Genomic DNA, 13,719 nt, shown 5'->3' with positions numbered 1-13,719 from the left:
ATGCTTCCATCCACTTTTGTATAGTGCTCTGATTTTCGGCCAGCAGCTTAAGTGCTGTGAGGAGTGGTGGATTTCTTGACTTTAATCGACATCTTAAGAGATCAGAAGTATAGGCATGAATGGGTAGAGAGGAGTTTAGCAGGATCTTACTATACTCCCGAATGAGAGCTTCTTGTCGTCGTAAGTGCGGGGGAAGTATGTGGCTAAGAACTGGTAGCCAGTGAATAGGTGTAGATTTTATGCACCCAGTAATTACTGGGTGGGGATTGTCTTTTGCGCATGAAATCATAATTTTAGCTCACTGTCTTTCCTGCAGCATCCGCGAACACAGCTCCACAGTTCAACATGAGCAACAGGTTTGTGTTGCCAGAGGACACACCTATAGGTTAGTGATGGAGAAAGTTTTGTTTGGAATGCAGAAAATTAAAGCCAGTATTTCTATATTTGTCAATGGTATTTTTCATAGACCTTCCTAGGCTAAGACCTATAAATGAGACAGACAGTGGCTCCCATCATTTCAGCCAGTGGTTGTGATGATAGAGAAGCTATAAGCCTACGCGTATTAAGGATGTGGTAAGAGGAATGTGGTAAGAGAACATGGCAATAGGGTTCCAAAGTCCCTCTAGACCTGGTTATGCTAGCAGACCAAGGCACTCCAGGGGATGCGTGAAGTGATGAGACGGCTCAGTTATTATTTATATCCCTACATCCATTATTCATTACTTCGGCTCTGTTTTTATACTTTTTAATATTTTTAAAAATAATGTAATGATAATGGTTTTAGCTATTGTTTTAGTTTTGTTGTACGCCACCCAGAGTCACTTTTTGATGAGATGGGTGGCTACTGTATATAAATGAAATTAAACTAAATAAATTAGGAACCCAGAAACCATTCAGGCTTCTTTCAAAAGGTGTGACTTCAGGGAGACAATTGGAGGAAAAATTCAGTGACCATAAGAATCTTTTAAAACCAGGTATTTCTCTGATTGTTTCCTCTCATCTTCTCTGCTTCTGGCCCTCATTTTTCATTGCAGGGACCTTGGTATTTCAGCTGGTGGCAGTGGATGCTGAAAACGATTCATTATACTATAGCATTGAGGGTGAAAATGCTTACTACTTCTCAGCTGATAGTAGAACAGGCAACGTGAAGCTAAAGCAACCTGTGGATTATGAGGTAAAGATATGAAGGGACATAACCAGGGCTGGGCAGATGGCAACTCTGGCAATCTCCTTCTGAACAAGAGGTAGACCTCATTTAGTGACCACAATTGTGAGTGGCAACTCAGTCATTAAGTGAAATGATTGTTAAGTGAAATCACAACTGTATTTAATATCTTACTCCAGCTTTCCTTTGCTTTATGGACCTGCAAAGATTGTAAGTGTAAGAACTGGTCATAAAGTTACTTACTAGGTTCCTGGTGACTACTACACAAAGAGGTTTTTAAAAAAACATTTTGGCAAAAAACATGAAAGTGATTTACCATTCCTTTCTTCTGGACTTTGGACCTTTTCAAAAATGTCTTATTCTGTTCAATAGCGTTTCTTCCCTGATGGTCTTCCATCCAAGTATTAATCAGGTTCAGTTCCACTTAGTATTTTTTTCAAGATCCATCAAGATTGTCTGGGCCCTGCCACAGATTGTGATCCCTGCAGGAATGCAAGTAAAAACTTATCTTTTAAAAATATTGTTGTTCATCACTCCAGTACACATTTAAATACTGTAAGGATAAATAACAAAGGAAAGAAATGGTGGATGGCCATGAGAGTCATATTCATAAACCCCTTCCCCATTCAAGTGAAAGATATAGGTGGAAGAAAAATGTAAAGAAGTGTTAAAGAGATTCTTATGAATACAAGTTTTAATGCCATTTTAAACTGAAACCCTCAGAACAATAGCACATAGGAGCTACATTTTTTTTAAGTAATTCTGGAGAAAAAGTATACTTGAAGGAAAAGAATAGCCTCTGGAGAATGGATGGAGTATGTGGTAATGCCAAGGGAGAGCCACAGTACTGGAAAAATCAGACAAATGACCCAGTTTTGTTCTGTTTCAACTGATTTTATAGAACCAAGAAGGTCTCAGAATGAGGCCGAACCCTTCTCCTCCCTGCTTTTTCGAAGTGACCATAGTCAAACCCAGCTTCTCACTTTGCCTAATCTTTTCAAACTGATCTTCCCTGCCCCCACACAAAGGTCCCCCCAGTTTCAGCTAAACTAGAAGTGTGGAATTATGGCCAATTTATGACTTGTGGATTTCAAGTCCTAGAATTCCAGAGCCAGCATGACTGATCTAAACTATGGGTGTTCAATCTTTTTGCTTGCCTAGGCCACACTGAGTGAAGAGGACACACCTGATCTAAATCAAAGATTAGAAGCCTTCTTACTCCCCTCATCGTATAGCCCAAGGGCAGAATCCTAAAAAGGAAATTGCATGAACCCTGATCCTAATGTTCTGAGAGGAGACAACAGAAAAATGTCCATTGTTTTTCTCCAGACTCACATACTCTGATCATATCCACCTCCAAGTCACCCTTTTTTAAGCTAAAATGCTTTAAATGTTCTAGTTTTTTCCTCATAAAAAAGGCATTCAGGGTCCCTGTTCAGATCATTTGAGCTGCCGTTTAGAATAATAGAATAGAATAATAACTTTATTGTCACTTTGAATGTACACTAATTGGCAATCATTAAAATGAAATATCGTTGTATTCAGCTCTCAAAGGGTCAACTCAGTTATACGCTACATAAATATGACAAAAATAAATAAATAAATAGAGAATTATGCACATACCCACATATATTACATGACACAGAGAAACAACAGTCTAGTTTGGGTTATGTATACACGTGCATGGCGAGAAAAACTTATCTTGCAAGTTTACCAGACGGATGGCATAGGGAACAAAACTATTACAGAACTCTGCAGTTCTGTTATTTTATATCTTTTTTCAAATATGCCAGAATTATGCATTTATATACCATAGACTTCCAATGATCCCTGACACAGAATTTGCCCTTTTCACAAATGCCCTTGTTGAATTCTCTGTTGTGATCCTAAGAACTTTTCCCTAGTTAGACAGCTCAGACACCACCAGTGTATTTGTGTGATTAAGAGTTTGCACCAGTGCATGTTTCTTTTGTCTCATTTAAATTAAAATGCATTGATATTTGATTAATATTCATCTTTTCTTTCCTTGGATTACCATTGCCTCTAATTTGCCCCAAAGAGACATTAAGATGATTGTCCTACAATTATTCATCTCCCACAGGTGTCCTTGTTTCTTTTTTCTTTTAAAAATGGTGTCTTCACAAGATCTTATTTTGAACTGGAAGTAATCAGATTGACTCAGAATCAATAAAGACATGAAGTACTGAAAATTTAGACTTAGTTGCTTAGCATGAATTCCCAAAATATTTATAAGCTGAAAGGCTTCAGATTAAAATTCTTTTCTTTTTTCTATTGTTTCTATACAGCAGTGATGATATCCACTGCTTCCTTTTGTTTTACCAGGTTACTCTCATTTTCACAATATTTAATTTTTCATCTGTAACCAGATGAACATCAACGACAACTCACCCACCACACCTCCTTGTCCCATCCCAATCTGGGTTGGAGATTTTTAGCACAGATATCAAAGAAACATCACAGTACCTCACCTTTAAAGGTACTTGTCCTCTATACACTGTAGGCCAGCATTTTTCAATCTTGGTAACTGTAAGATGTGTGGCCACGCTGGCTGTGGAATTCTTGGAGTTAAACTCCACAGATCTTAAAATTGCTAGTAGATTATAGTATTTTATTTATTTATTTATTTATTTATTTATTTATTATTTAAACTTGTATACCGCCCTATTCCCGTAGGACTCAGGGCGGTTTACAGGGAAAAATTAAAAATACATACATACAAAGTTAAAATCGATTAAAACTAAAATTAAATTAAGTCCCTGAATTTAAACTAAAACCCCATTAATAAATAATTAAAATCCCTCAGTCTGGGCCAGACAGCTCAAAAAGCCAAGTTTTCAAATCCCTGCGAAATGAGCGAAGGTCGGGGGCAGTCCTAAGCTCCGTGGGAAGATGGTTCCAAAGGGCCAGCGTGCCCACAGAGAACGCCCTTCCCCTGGGGATAACCCGCCGGCATTCCTTGACTGGCGGTACCCTAAGAAGGCCCTCCCTGTGGGAGCACACGGGACGATGGGAAGTTGATGCCGGCAGCAGGTGTTCCCTTAGATAATCCAGACCCAAGCCATTGAGAGCTTTATAGGTCATTACCAGCACCTTGAATTTCACCCGGAGGGCAACCGGAAGCCAATGCAGCTCACAGAGAAGAGGTGTTACACAGGAGTATCGGGAAACTCCCATAACAACTCGCACAGCTGCATTCTGCACCAGTTGAAGCCTCCGAGTGGTCCTCAAGGGCAGCCCCATGTAGAGAGCGTTGCAGTAGTCTAGCCAGGAGGTCACAAGCGCATGAGTGACTGTGCGTAGGGCATCTCGGTCCAGATAGGGCCGCAACTGGCGCACCAGATGAAGCTGGGCAAAAGCTCCCCTGGTCACGGCTCCTATATGGTCTTCAAAATTGAGCCGTGAATCCAAGAGGACGCCCAAGTTGTGAGCCCTATCGATGGGGGGTAACACCTCACCCCCCCATCATTAGTGGTGGAACAACCTGGTTTATCCAAGATGCCGGTATGTACAGCCACTCAGTCTTGGCAGGATTGAGACGAAGCCTGTTTCTCCCCATCCAAACCCGGACCGCTTCCAGGCAACGGGACATCACGTCGAGTGCATCACTGGGTTGGTTCGGGGTGGAGAGAAAAAGTTGGGTATACCCCACCCCGAAACCACGAATGAGCTCGCCCAGCGGTTTCATGTAGATGTTGAACAGGAGGGGAGAGAGAACCGACCCCTGAGGGACTCCACAAACGAGAGACCTCGGGGCGGACCTCTGCCCTCCCGTCAACACCGACTGCGAGCGGCCCAGGAGGTAGGAGGAGAACCACTGTAGAACAGTGCCTCCCACTCCTAACCCCCTGAGACACCGCAGTAGGATACCATGGTCGATGGTATCGAAAGCCGCTGAGAGATCTAAAAGGACTAGGACAGAGGAACATCCCCGAGCCCGCCAGAGATCATTCACCAGTGCGACCAATGCCATCTCCGTGCTGTACCCGGGCCTGAAACCCGATTGGTACAGGTCAAGATAATCCGTTTCCTCCAGGAACAGAGGGAACTGATGCACCACCACACTCTCAGCAACCTTCGCCAAAAAGCGAAGGTTGGAGACCGGACAATAGTTATTTAAAATAGCCAGATCCAGGGCAGGCCTCTTGAGGAGGGGCCTCACCACCGCCTCCTTCAAAGCAGTGGGAAAGGTACCCTCCTTCAAGGAAGCAGATATTACTGCTTGGAACCAGCCTCGTGTCTCCTCCCGAGCCGCATAGACCAGCCAGGAGGGGCACGGGTCCAGTAAACAGGTGGTGGAACTCAGTCTCCTCATGATCCTGTCCACGTCATTGGGGGAAACAGGGTCGAACTCAGTCCAGGTAACATGCTCAAGACTGCTTGATTCCTCCATTCCAGACTCTGCCCAGTCAGAGTCCAAACCGGTCCGGATCTGAGCGATTTTATCCACCAGATGATGACTAAACTCCTCAGCCCGTCCCTGTAAAGGTTCCTCCCTCGTCTCCCGATTAAGGAGAGAGCGAGTCACCCTAAACAGGGCGGCTGGGTGATTATATGCGGACGCGATGAGGGCAGCGAAGTAATTAGACTTCGCTGTCCTCATCGCAGCAAGGTAAGACCTTGTAAAGGCTCTTAGTCGCAATCGGTCAGATTCAGACTGGGTGGACCTCCAACCGCTCTCTAGACGCTTCATCTACCGGAGCTCCACGGAAAACCATGGGGCCCAACGGGATCTGTGCTGAGTCTGGGGTCGCAAGGGTACAACACGGTCGAGTGCCTCAGTGGCCGCCCTTTCCCAGGCATCCACCAAGGCATCGACTGGGCTGTGAGTGAGGGAGACAGGTAAGGACCCAAGTGCCATCTGGAACCGTTCTGGGTCCATTAGGCGCCTGGGACGGAACCACCTAGTCGGTTCCACAGCCCAGCAGCGGGGGGTGGCACAATGGAAGACCAGCCGCAGGAGATAATGATCGGACCATGACAGGGGGACAGCAGTTGGCGAGCCCCCTCCCAAATCATCCAACCATTGTCCAGATAGATCAGGTCAAGGGTGTGACCCGCCCCATGAGTCGGGCCCTGAATTACTTGGGTCATGTCCATGGCCGTCATGGAAGCCATGAACTCCCGAGCTAACTCTGACAACCCTCCCAGGGAAGGCAGGTTGAAGTCACCCAGAACTATATATAGTATAAACTGGGAGCAAAGTTTCCTGCAGATGCCTTGGACCTATCTTTCACTGTTGCCTATGTCATGTTCAACTTTTGAAAGTTGTATCCTTGAATATTAATAAGGGTCCAGGTTATTTATCCCTACTGTACAAGAACTGCAAGAACTGCAAGCAAAGTAGAAATCACTCATTGGAAATTAGTTATTGGAGTTTGTTAGCTTTCACTTGTCTGCAAATCTGGACTGAAAGAAAACTACTGGCTTAAATAAATCAGGGCATAATTGATTTATTGGATCTACTATATCTGGAATCATTTGCAGAAAAGATGGGAAGGGAATAATAGACGATGAGTAAGGGCATAAATGATTCATAACTGAGGCATCTCAGATAATCTGTCCTTGGGGAAGAAGTATTAATAAGAGATATGCTCTGGTTCATTCATCATTTAAAGTTCTAATGTAACTTGTCTGTTCTAAGTATTGCTTGTGAATCCAACCTTAGGTTATATAGGGAGGTGGACAGAACCTTGTCAGGATCTCATCTGTGCGAACTTGTTTGGTCCATTGTTCCCTATATTGTCCATTGTTCATGGAAGAGTTGAGGGTATTAAAAATAATCAAGGGATATCTAGAGTCCTGCTAGAAAAAAATGGGCTATGAAGCTGATCAGACATGTATGGTTTAGAACCATTATTAGGGCATACCTTGTGGCGATAAGCAATATAGCCAAGCAATACTATTTCGTTCTTAATACATCTGCAGAAGCCACCTGACTGCCCTGTTTAAGATTACCCAGACCCTTCTAGGAAACGGGAGGGGGCAGAGACCTACTTTCAAGGCCACACAGAGTAATTTTTTATTCATCTGGCAGATAAAGTCATTAAGTTGGGTGCCAGACATAGGGCAAGTCCTGTGGAGATGCCCAAGGAGTAAACCTACTCAGTTAACTGGTTGGTCAAGGCTGCTTGGAAGATGACATTTGGGTGAAGAGAATCTATAAAGATTCTCAATCATCTAGGTCATAATTGTTCCAAAGGTGCTTTTTTCCAAATAGCAACTGGATTTCCTTTGATTTTCTTTTTCTTTGAAAACATCTCACTTCTCATCCAAGAAGCTTCTTCTGTTGTTTTGATAATTGGGTTGTAAGTCATGAGCCCAGTAAATTCCTTCCTCTCCCCTTGCCCTAAATTTTTTGGAGGCAATCCACTATTCACCCTAACAGAACTGAAGAAGCTTCTTGAACGAGAAGCAAAACATTTTCAAAGAAAAAAACCCCCAAAAGTCCAACTGCCATTTGCAATAAACCTCATGACCTGTGGGTAGGTCTGAGCAATAATGAATTCTTCCTTGATGGAAGTGGTATTTCAACTTCATTTGAAGGGAAGTGGCTGGGCTTCTCTCCAAGAAACCATTGCTGAACTCTGCCATTCTGGACAATTTTCAACCAGTTTCCCACCTTCTCTTTTTAGGAAAGGTGGTTGAGAAGTTGATGGCACTACAACTCTGTAACTTCAGAGGGTATTGAATGAAATGGATTATCTGGACCTTTTTCAATCAGGTTTCAAGCCTGGATGTGGGACATAAACAGCACTTTTTTAAGATGATCTTTGGTGGGAGCAGGATGAAGATATGGCATCCATCTTTGTTCTTCTTGACCTCTCAGTAGTTTTTGATACCATTGACCTTTTTGATACCATATCCTTTTCAGCTGACACAGAGAGTTAGGGGTGAGGGCACAGTTTTGTGCTGGTTCATCTACTTCCTCCATGGCTGGTCCCAATCAGAATTGATATGAAGTGAGAGGTCCCTTTTTTGTGGGTTGTCACAGGGCTCAGGGCTCTCTCCACTGCTTTTTAACTTCTACATGAAGTCACTAAGTGGGATCATCTGCCATTATGGAATGACATATTATCAGTATGCTACCCAGTTATAGATCACCATCCTGTGTGATGCTGTGTACATTCTTGAGGCCTGAGACTATTTGCGGTTGTGGGGGTCTGGATGGGGAACAACAGGCTTCAGCTGAACCCTGGTAAGATGGAGTGGCGTTGGGTAGTGGGCTCCTCTCCATGGGCATTTAGCATCTTTGGTCTTGGGTGGGGTTGCATTGCCCTAGGCAGAACTGGTGCATAATCTGCAGGTCCTCCTGGACTCACAAGACCTGCTTGTGGCAGGCCTGGCTAGGAGGATCTTTGCTCAACTTTGTGCAACAGTTACGTCCTTTCCTGCATTGAGAGGTTCTCCACTCAGTTATTTATTCCCTGATCATCTTTCATTTGGATCATTGCAATGGGGTACTACTGAAGAGTATCCAGAACCATTAGCTGATGAAGAATGTAGCTATGCAAGCAATTTTGGGTGCCCCAAGGATGGACATGTAACAGCTTTTATTAATACAGTTAGTCCTTGACTAATGACCACAATTGAACCCAACATTTCTGTTGCTAAGCAAGACATTTGTTAAATGAATTTTGCCCCATTTTATGACCTTTCTTACCACAGTTGTTAAGTGAATCATGGCAGTTGTTAAGTTAGTAACACAGTTGTTAAATGAATCTGGCTTCCCCATTGACTTTCCTTGTCAGAAGCTTGAAAAAGGGTATCACATGACCCTGGGACACAGCAATGGTCATAAGTATGAACCAGTTGCCGAGCATCTGAATTTTGATCAAGTGATCATGGTGATACTGCAATGGTTGTAAGTGTCCAAAACGGTCATAAGTCATTTTTTTCAGTACTGTAACTTTGAACAGTCACTAAATGAACTGTTGAAGACTACTGTTGAAGACTACAACTAATTGTTGTAAGTTGAAGACTACAATTAATATGACTTCTATGTTTTTATGGGTTTATTTTTAAAATTTATATGTTGCCCATCTTGCTCTAAAAAGCAATGAGATGGGTAGTAAATAAATACACTTTATTTATCAACCATATTGAAACTGAAGTATGATAATTATGTTGGCATATATTATTAAAATACTCCTACTTTGCACTTTCTTTTCAGCAAACAAAAGTTATCCTGCTCAATGCAAAAGTGACTGACAATAACAGTGCACCAGTAAGTAAAGCAATTTGTTGGGAGAAAGACAAACCTGGAGGGATACGTGGGGCAGAGAATCTCCATGGTAGCATGCTATGATGGGGAATAGGGCAATGAGGTGTATTTGCTACCTCAGTGCTCAGTTAGGAGCTACAGCACAATTTGAGCAAGCTACTCTTTGACTAAAGCCACTGAGATAAATTAAAATTAGTTATAACATTGAAAAAGCCTCCACACAACTCTATTCGATAACCCGACGCAAAATCAAATGTAACAACTGTGTTGAAAGCATTTCTGTGGTTGTAATTTTTCTTATCCATTAACTTGCTGAGCTGCAACTGCTATTGTTGATTATGATGACAGTGATGATTATATTTTTATATACCGACTACTGAGTTTTGCCTTTTATTTTGCTGTCTAGTAGAGTTTTGAATCTTGTACTTTTGGGTCCAGGGCCTGATCTACTTTGTATATGGTGATCATATCTCTACACTTCAGTCCTTTTCTACTCATGAATGCTGAAGCCCTTCCATTTAGTCTCTTATATCACTAGTTTTTAATCTCTTCTTTTTTATCAACAGACCTTTGAAAAAATCACTATCATTGTAAATGACCGGAATGACAATAAACCAATTTTCCAGAATGAACCTTATCTGGCAGATGTCCCTGAGGTATCTATGTCCATATTATCTTCTGCTCAAGTTTGTTCTAGAAATGTTGTTTCTTTGTGACTGTGTGTCCCATACAGATAATCCTCGAGTTACGATGGTAATTGGGAACAGAATATCCAATACTAAGCGATGCAATCATAAAGCATGACATTATATGACTACATTGCTTAGTAGTGTCTATCCTGACAATCCTTGTTGCCATCGTTAACTGAATCCCACTGGTCGTTAGGTGAGGACTCACACTGATCCAAGCCATTCCCAGCGTGGGCCTTCCCATCCTGAGCCTTGGAAAAGTAAGGCCCTCCTTCTTCTGACTCCTCTTCGTTCCCCCACCCATCTATCTCTCCGCCAGACCCGTTTCTCCCCTTTTGGCTGGCCAGAACTCTGCTCACTTTGTAACTGGTGTGCCCTGCTGCTTTTTCCAAATCACATGGGGCTTTCCGGTGAGGTTTTGAAGCCTTCCAAATCCTTGCCAGGAAGCCACATGCAATCTGGACAACTCGGGAGAAGGCCTGGTGCAGCCAGCAGGTGTAGCCTGCAATTGTCTCTCAGAAAACCAGGCTGGGCGTACCTCAGCAGCAGCAGGAGGAAGGAAAGGGTGAAAGTAAACAGAGATGTCAGACCCAGCAGAGCCCAGGGCAGCCAAGAGGGTAAAAATGAGTGTAGGAGAGATGGAGGAGTGGGTTTAAGCACTCCTGGGGGAGGTGGGAGGCCAAATGTCAGAATTTTGATTACATCACCATGGGTGTGCTATAACAGTTGTAACTTTGGGGACCAGACATAACTACCATTCGTTCAGCACCACCTTAACTTCTAAATCGTCTCTGAACAAATGATTGTTGAACATGCTAAATAAAATTTAATTAAAAAGTAGACCTGCTCGATGATTGGCAAAAGATAATTATAGAAACAGTGGAGATCAGGGGTGTGTATGTTTTGAAAATGAATTCAAAGAAATGCTACAGAGCTCACCACAAGCATGAATAAAAGGATCTCTCTGCCACTCATTGAAGCAGCTTCTCTTGCATTCAATTTCTGCAGGAGCTAAAAAAAAGGGGGGATTAACCTGTTGCAACTGCAGAGACATTATATCATTTGGTTTCCCATATTTGAGAAATAACTTCCGTATCCAACTCTGTCCATTTCAACCAAAGGATTTCATTCTTACAGTATTCCTTTTCAATATAGTACAGTATATGCTAGTCACTATTGCTATTGTTACAAGCAAGGAATGAATAAAGGTACTTTGGGGTGGGGATAAGGAAAATGAAGAAAAAATGCTGTTTTTAAATAGGGATTTTAAGAACTTGTTGGATGAAACACTGATAATTTAAAATTTGCAAGGAATTTAGATTAGGGGTCCCAACCCCTGGGGCTGCGCCCTATTACCAAGCCTGTTCGGGAACGGGTTGTGCAAGTGGCTGGCCGGCACATGCACACACATACAACTCAACTTGCGTGAGCAGTGGGCTTGTTCCCCTCGCCCCCCACCCTCACCATGCTGGGCCATCATGCCGTAAAGGTTGGGGACTGCTGATTTAGATGGTATTTACAGTACATTACTTTGACAATAATAGAGCCTAAACCAGCAATATTTTAAATCTGTATCTTGCAGCATTATGTGTATAGTTAAAATGACTTAGAAAGTTTTGTTGATGTCAATGGCAACTCTCCCTACCCAGCCTAATTACTATCAAAATACTGGATTTTTGATATGTTTTATTCAATTAATTTAATTTAATTTTAATTTTAATTCCATTTATATCCCGCCCTTCTCCGAAGATTCAGGGCAGCTTACAAGCTTAGCAGTAGCCTTCATTCTGTGTATATGCCTGCTTATTAGGGCTTTCACACACACCCAAGCGGCATTATTACAAAGTCAGCTTAATTGCCCCAAACAATCTGGGTCCTCATTTTACCTACCTCGGAAGGATGGAAGGCTGAGTCAACCTTGAGCCTGGTGGGATGCGAACCTGCACTAATTGCAGGCAGCTGGTCTTAGGCCGTTTTCCTCAGACATTTTGATCTTGCCTCATTCCTTAGATGTTACTTCATGTTTACTTCAACACGTAGAATGGTAGCCTTTGCATGTTAGACTAACTAAACCTGACTGCTCTTTAACAGTAATGAATTCAAGGGATAGAGAAAGTTGCTTGTTTTCTCCAGCATCAAGCTGGATTGAGACACAGAATGAGATGTTAGCTCTCATGTAGTGCCTCTTATATCCTAGAGAAATAGTCCTACATTACCCAAGTTTCTTGTAACTCCTCAATTTTTCTCCTGGCTGAAGTTTCGATAGCTTGCAATTCTTCACATTTTCAGGATATCATCACTGGCATAACTTCTAGTTTTGCCATTCATTTTTTCAAACAACCAAGGGATTTACCATATTAGAGAATTTTTAATAGGACTATGCTTATTTCCAAGATAATCCAGAGGAAGTACTTTGGACTTTACAATACCTCCTTGCTATTGATTAAAGCAGCCCAATTGCTTTAAAGCAGACATGTCAAACTCGCAACGTCACGTGACATCGTGCAATGTATCGGAGCTTTTTTGCCATTGCTGGCAATGGGGTGGGCGTGGTTTCCCAATGACACATCCAGCCCGTGGGTCGGCAGTTTGACACCCCTGCTTTAAAGTATTCAGTAATGGTGACACTGTTTTAAGGAATACACTAGTTAATGCAGCTCTTCAAGAAGTGGTATCTTTTTTTCAGGTTCACTTTGTTTAATCAAAGCAGAAAAGTGTTGTCCATGTGTAAAGTCCAAGGCAATTATTCAGAATCATTTTCAAAGCACGTGTAGTTCTGTTAACAGTTTGTATATTAGCTTTGGATGTTATACGTAACTTCTGTTGCTCTTCCTTCAACTCACTTCAACCTTCAAGTCTGCAAACTGATTAACTTTGTTCCAGAACACAAAAAATGGTTCTCCGATCTATGATGTGAGAGCTCTGGATGTTGACAGTGAAAATGCTGGATGGGTATCCTATAAAATTGAAGAGGTGAGTGGGACCCAACAGTCATACTGAAGGGAGGATGCTATACCCCATTTATATAGCGAATCCTGGCAGATGCCGTGTGAGATGGAAATCCAATTCAAGGTTGTCCATTGCTGGCATGGTAGTTAAAAACCTGGCACCGTTTGCGTAGGGTCATTTATACATCTACCTGTGTCTGGGCGTTCAGCCACCAATTTGACTTTCCATTGAGAAGAACTGTCAAACTGTAGACCACATGGTGGCCAGCTTGTAAACTGAGGACATATGCCAGTCCAATATCTGATTTTTTCCCCACATAAACAGTGGTTAGATGGCCTAAGTATTGCTATCTGAATGTACATCTTTTTAACATTCATATTTTACTGTGTTTTTAATCTAGACAAAATGTTAATATGTATTGTAAGTCCATGTATGATACACCATATGCTAAATAAATAAATAGAGCGGAGTGTCCTAGGACTGGCATTTTGAACATATTCTAAGTAACATCTGCCCAGTGGCCCTTGTGCAGAAATAGCTTCTTAGGATTGTGAATTTCCCCATTTAATGCATTAATTTAATACATAGAGCCACCTGTAGCCATCTTTCTAAATGTAAAAAGTTGCAGAAAAAGTGCACATTTCTTTTTTGGAAAATACTTCTCAATAGAATGT

At 42.2% G+C, this 13,719-nt stretch overlaps 1 protein-coding gene across 1 annotated transcript in view; it reads left to right on the top strand.

Annotated features, from left to right (window-relative positions):
• Positions 1 to 345: 345 nt before the first annotated feature.
• CDHR2 (cadherin related family member 2) overlaps positions 346 to 13,719 on the top strand; it is a gene marked incomplete at its 5' end in the record, with an annotated part of 36,645 nt that continues 23,271 nt past the window's right edge. Inside the window, 4 exons of the mRNA XM_083353366.1 lie at positions 346 to 385; positions 1,035 to 1,174; positions 9,974 to 10,063; positions 12,980 to 13,069. Coding sequence (XP_083209492.1) covers positions 346 to 385; positions 1,035 to 1,174; positions 9,974 to 10,063; positions 12,980 to 13,069 — 360 coding nt within the window. The remainder of the gene's footprint in view (positions 386 to 1,034; positions 1,175 to 9,973; positions 10,064 to 12,979; positions 13,070 to 13,719) is intronic.

The sequence above is a fragment of the Vipera ursinii genome, assembly GCF_947247035.1.
Source record: "Vipera ursinii genome assembly, chromosome: 2".
Lineage (NCBI taxonomy): Eukaryota > Metazoa > Chordata > Lepidosauria > Squamata > Viperidae > Vipera > Vipera ursinii.
This window is presented reverse-complemented; position numbering and strand designations above follow the sequence as displayed.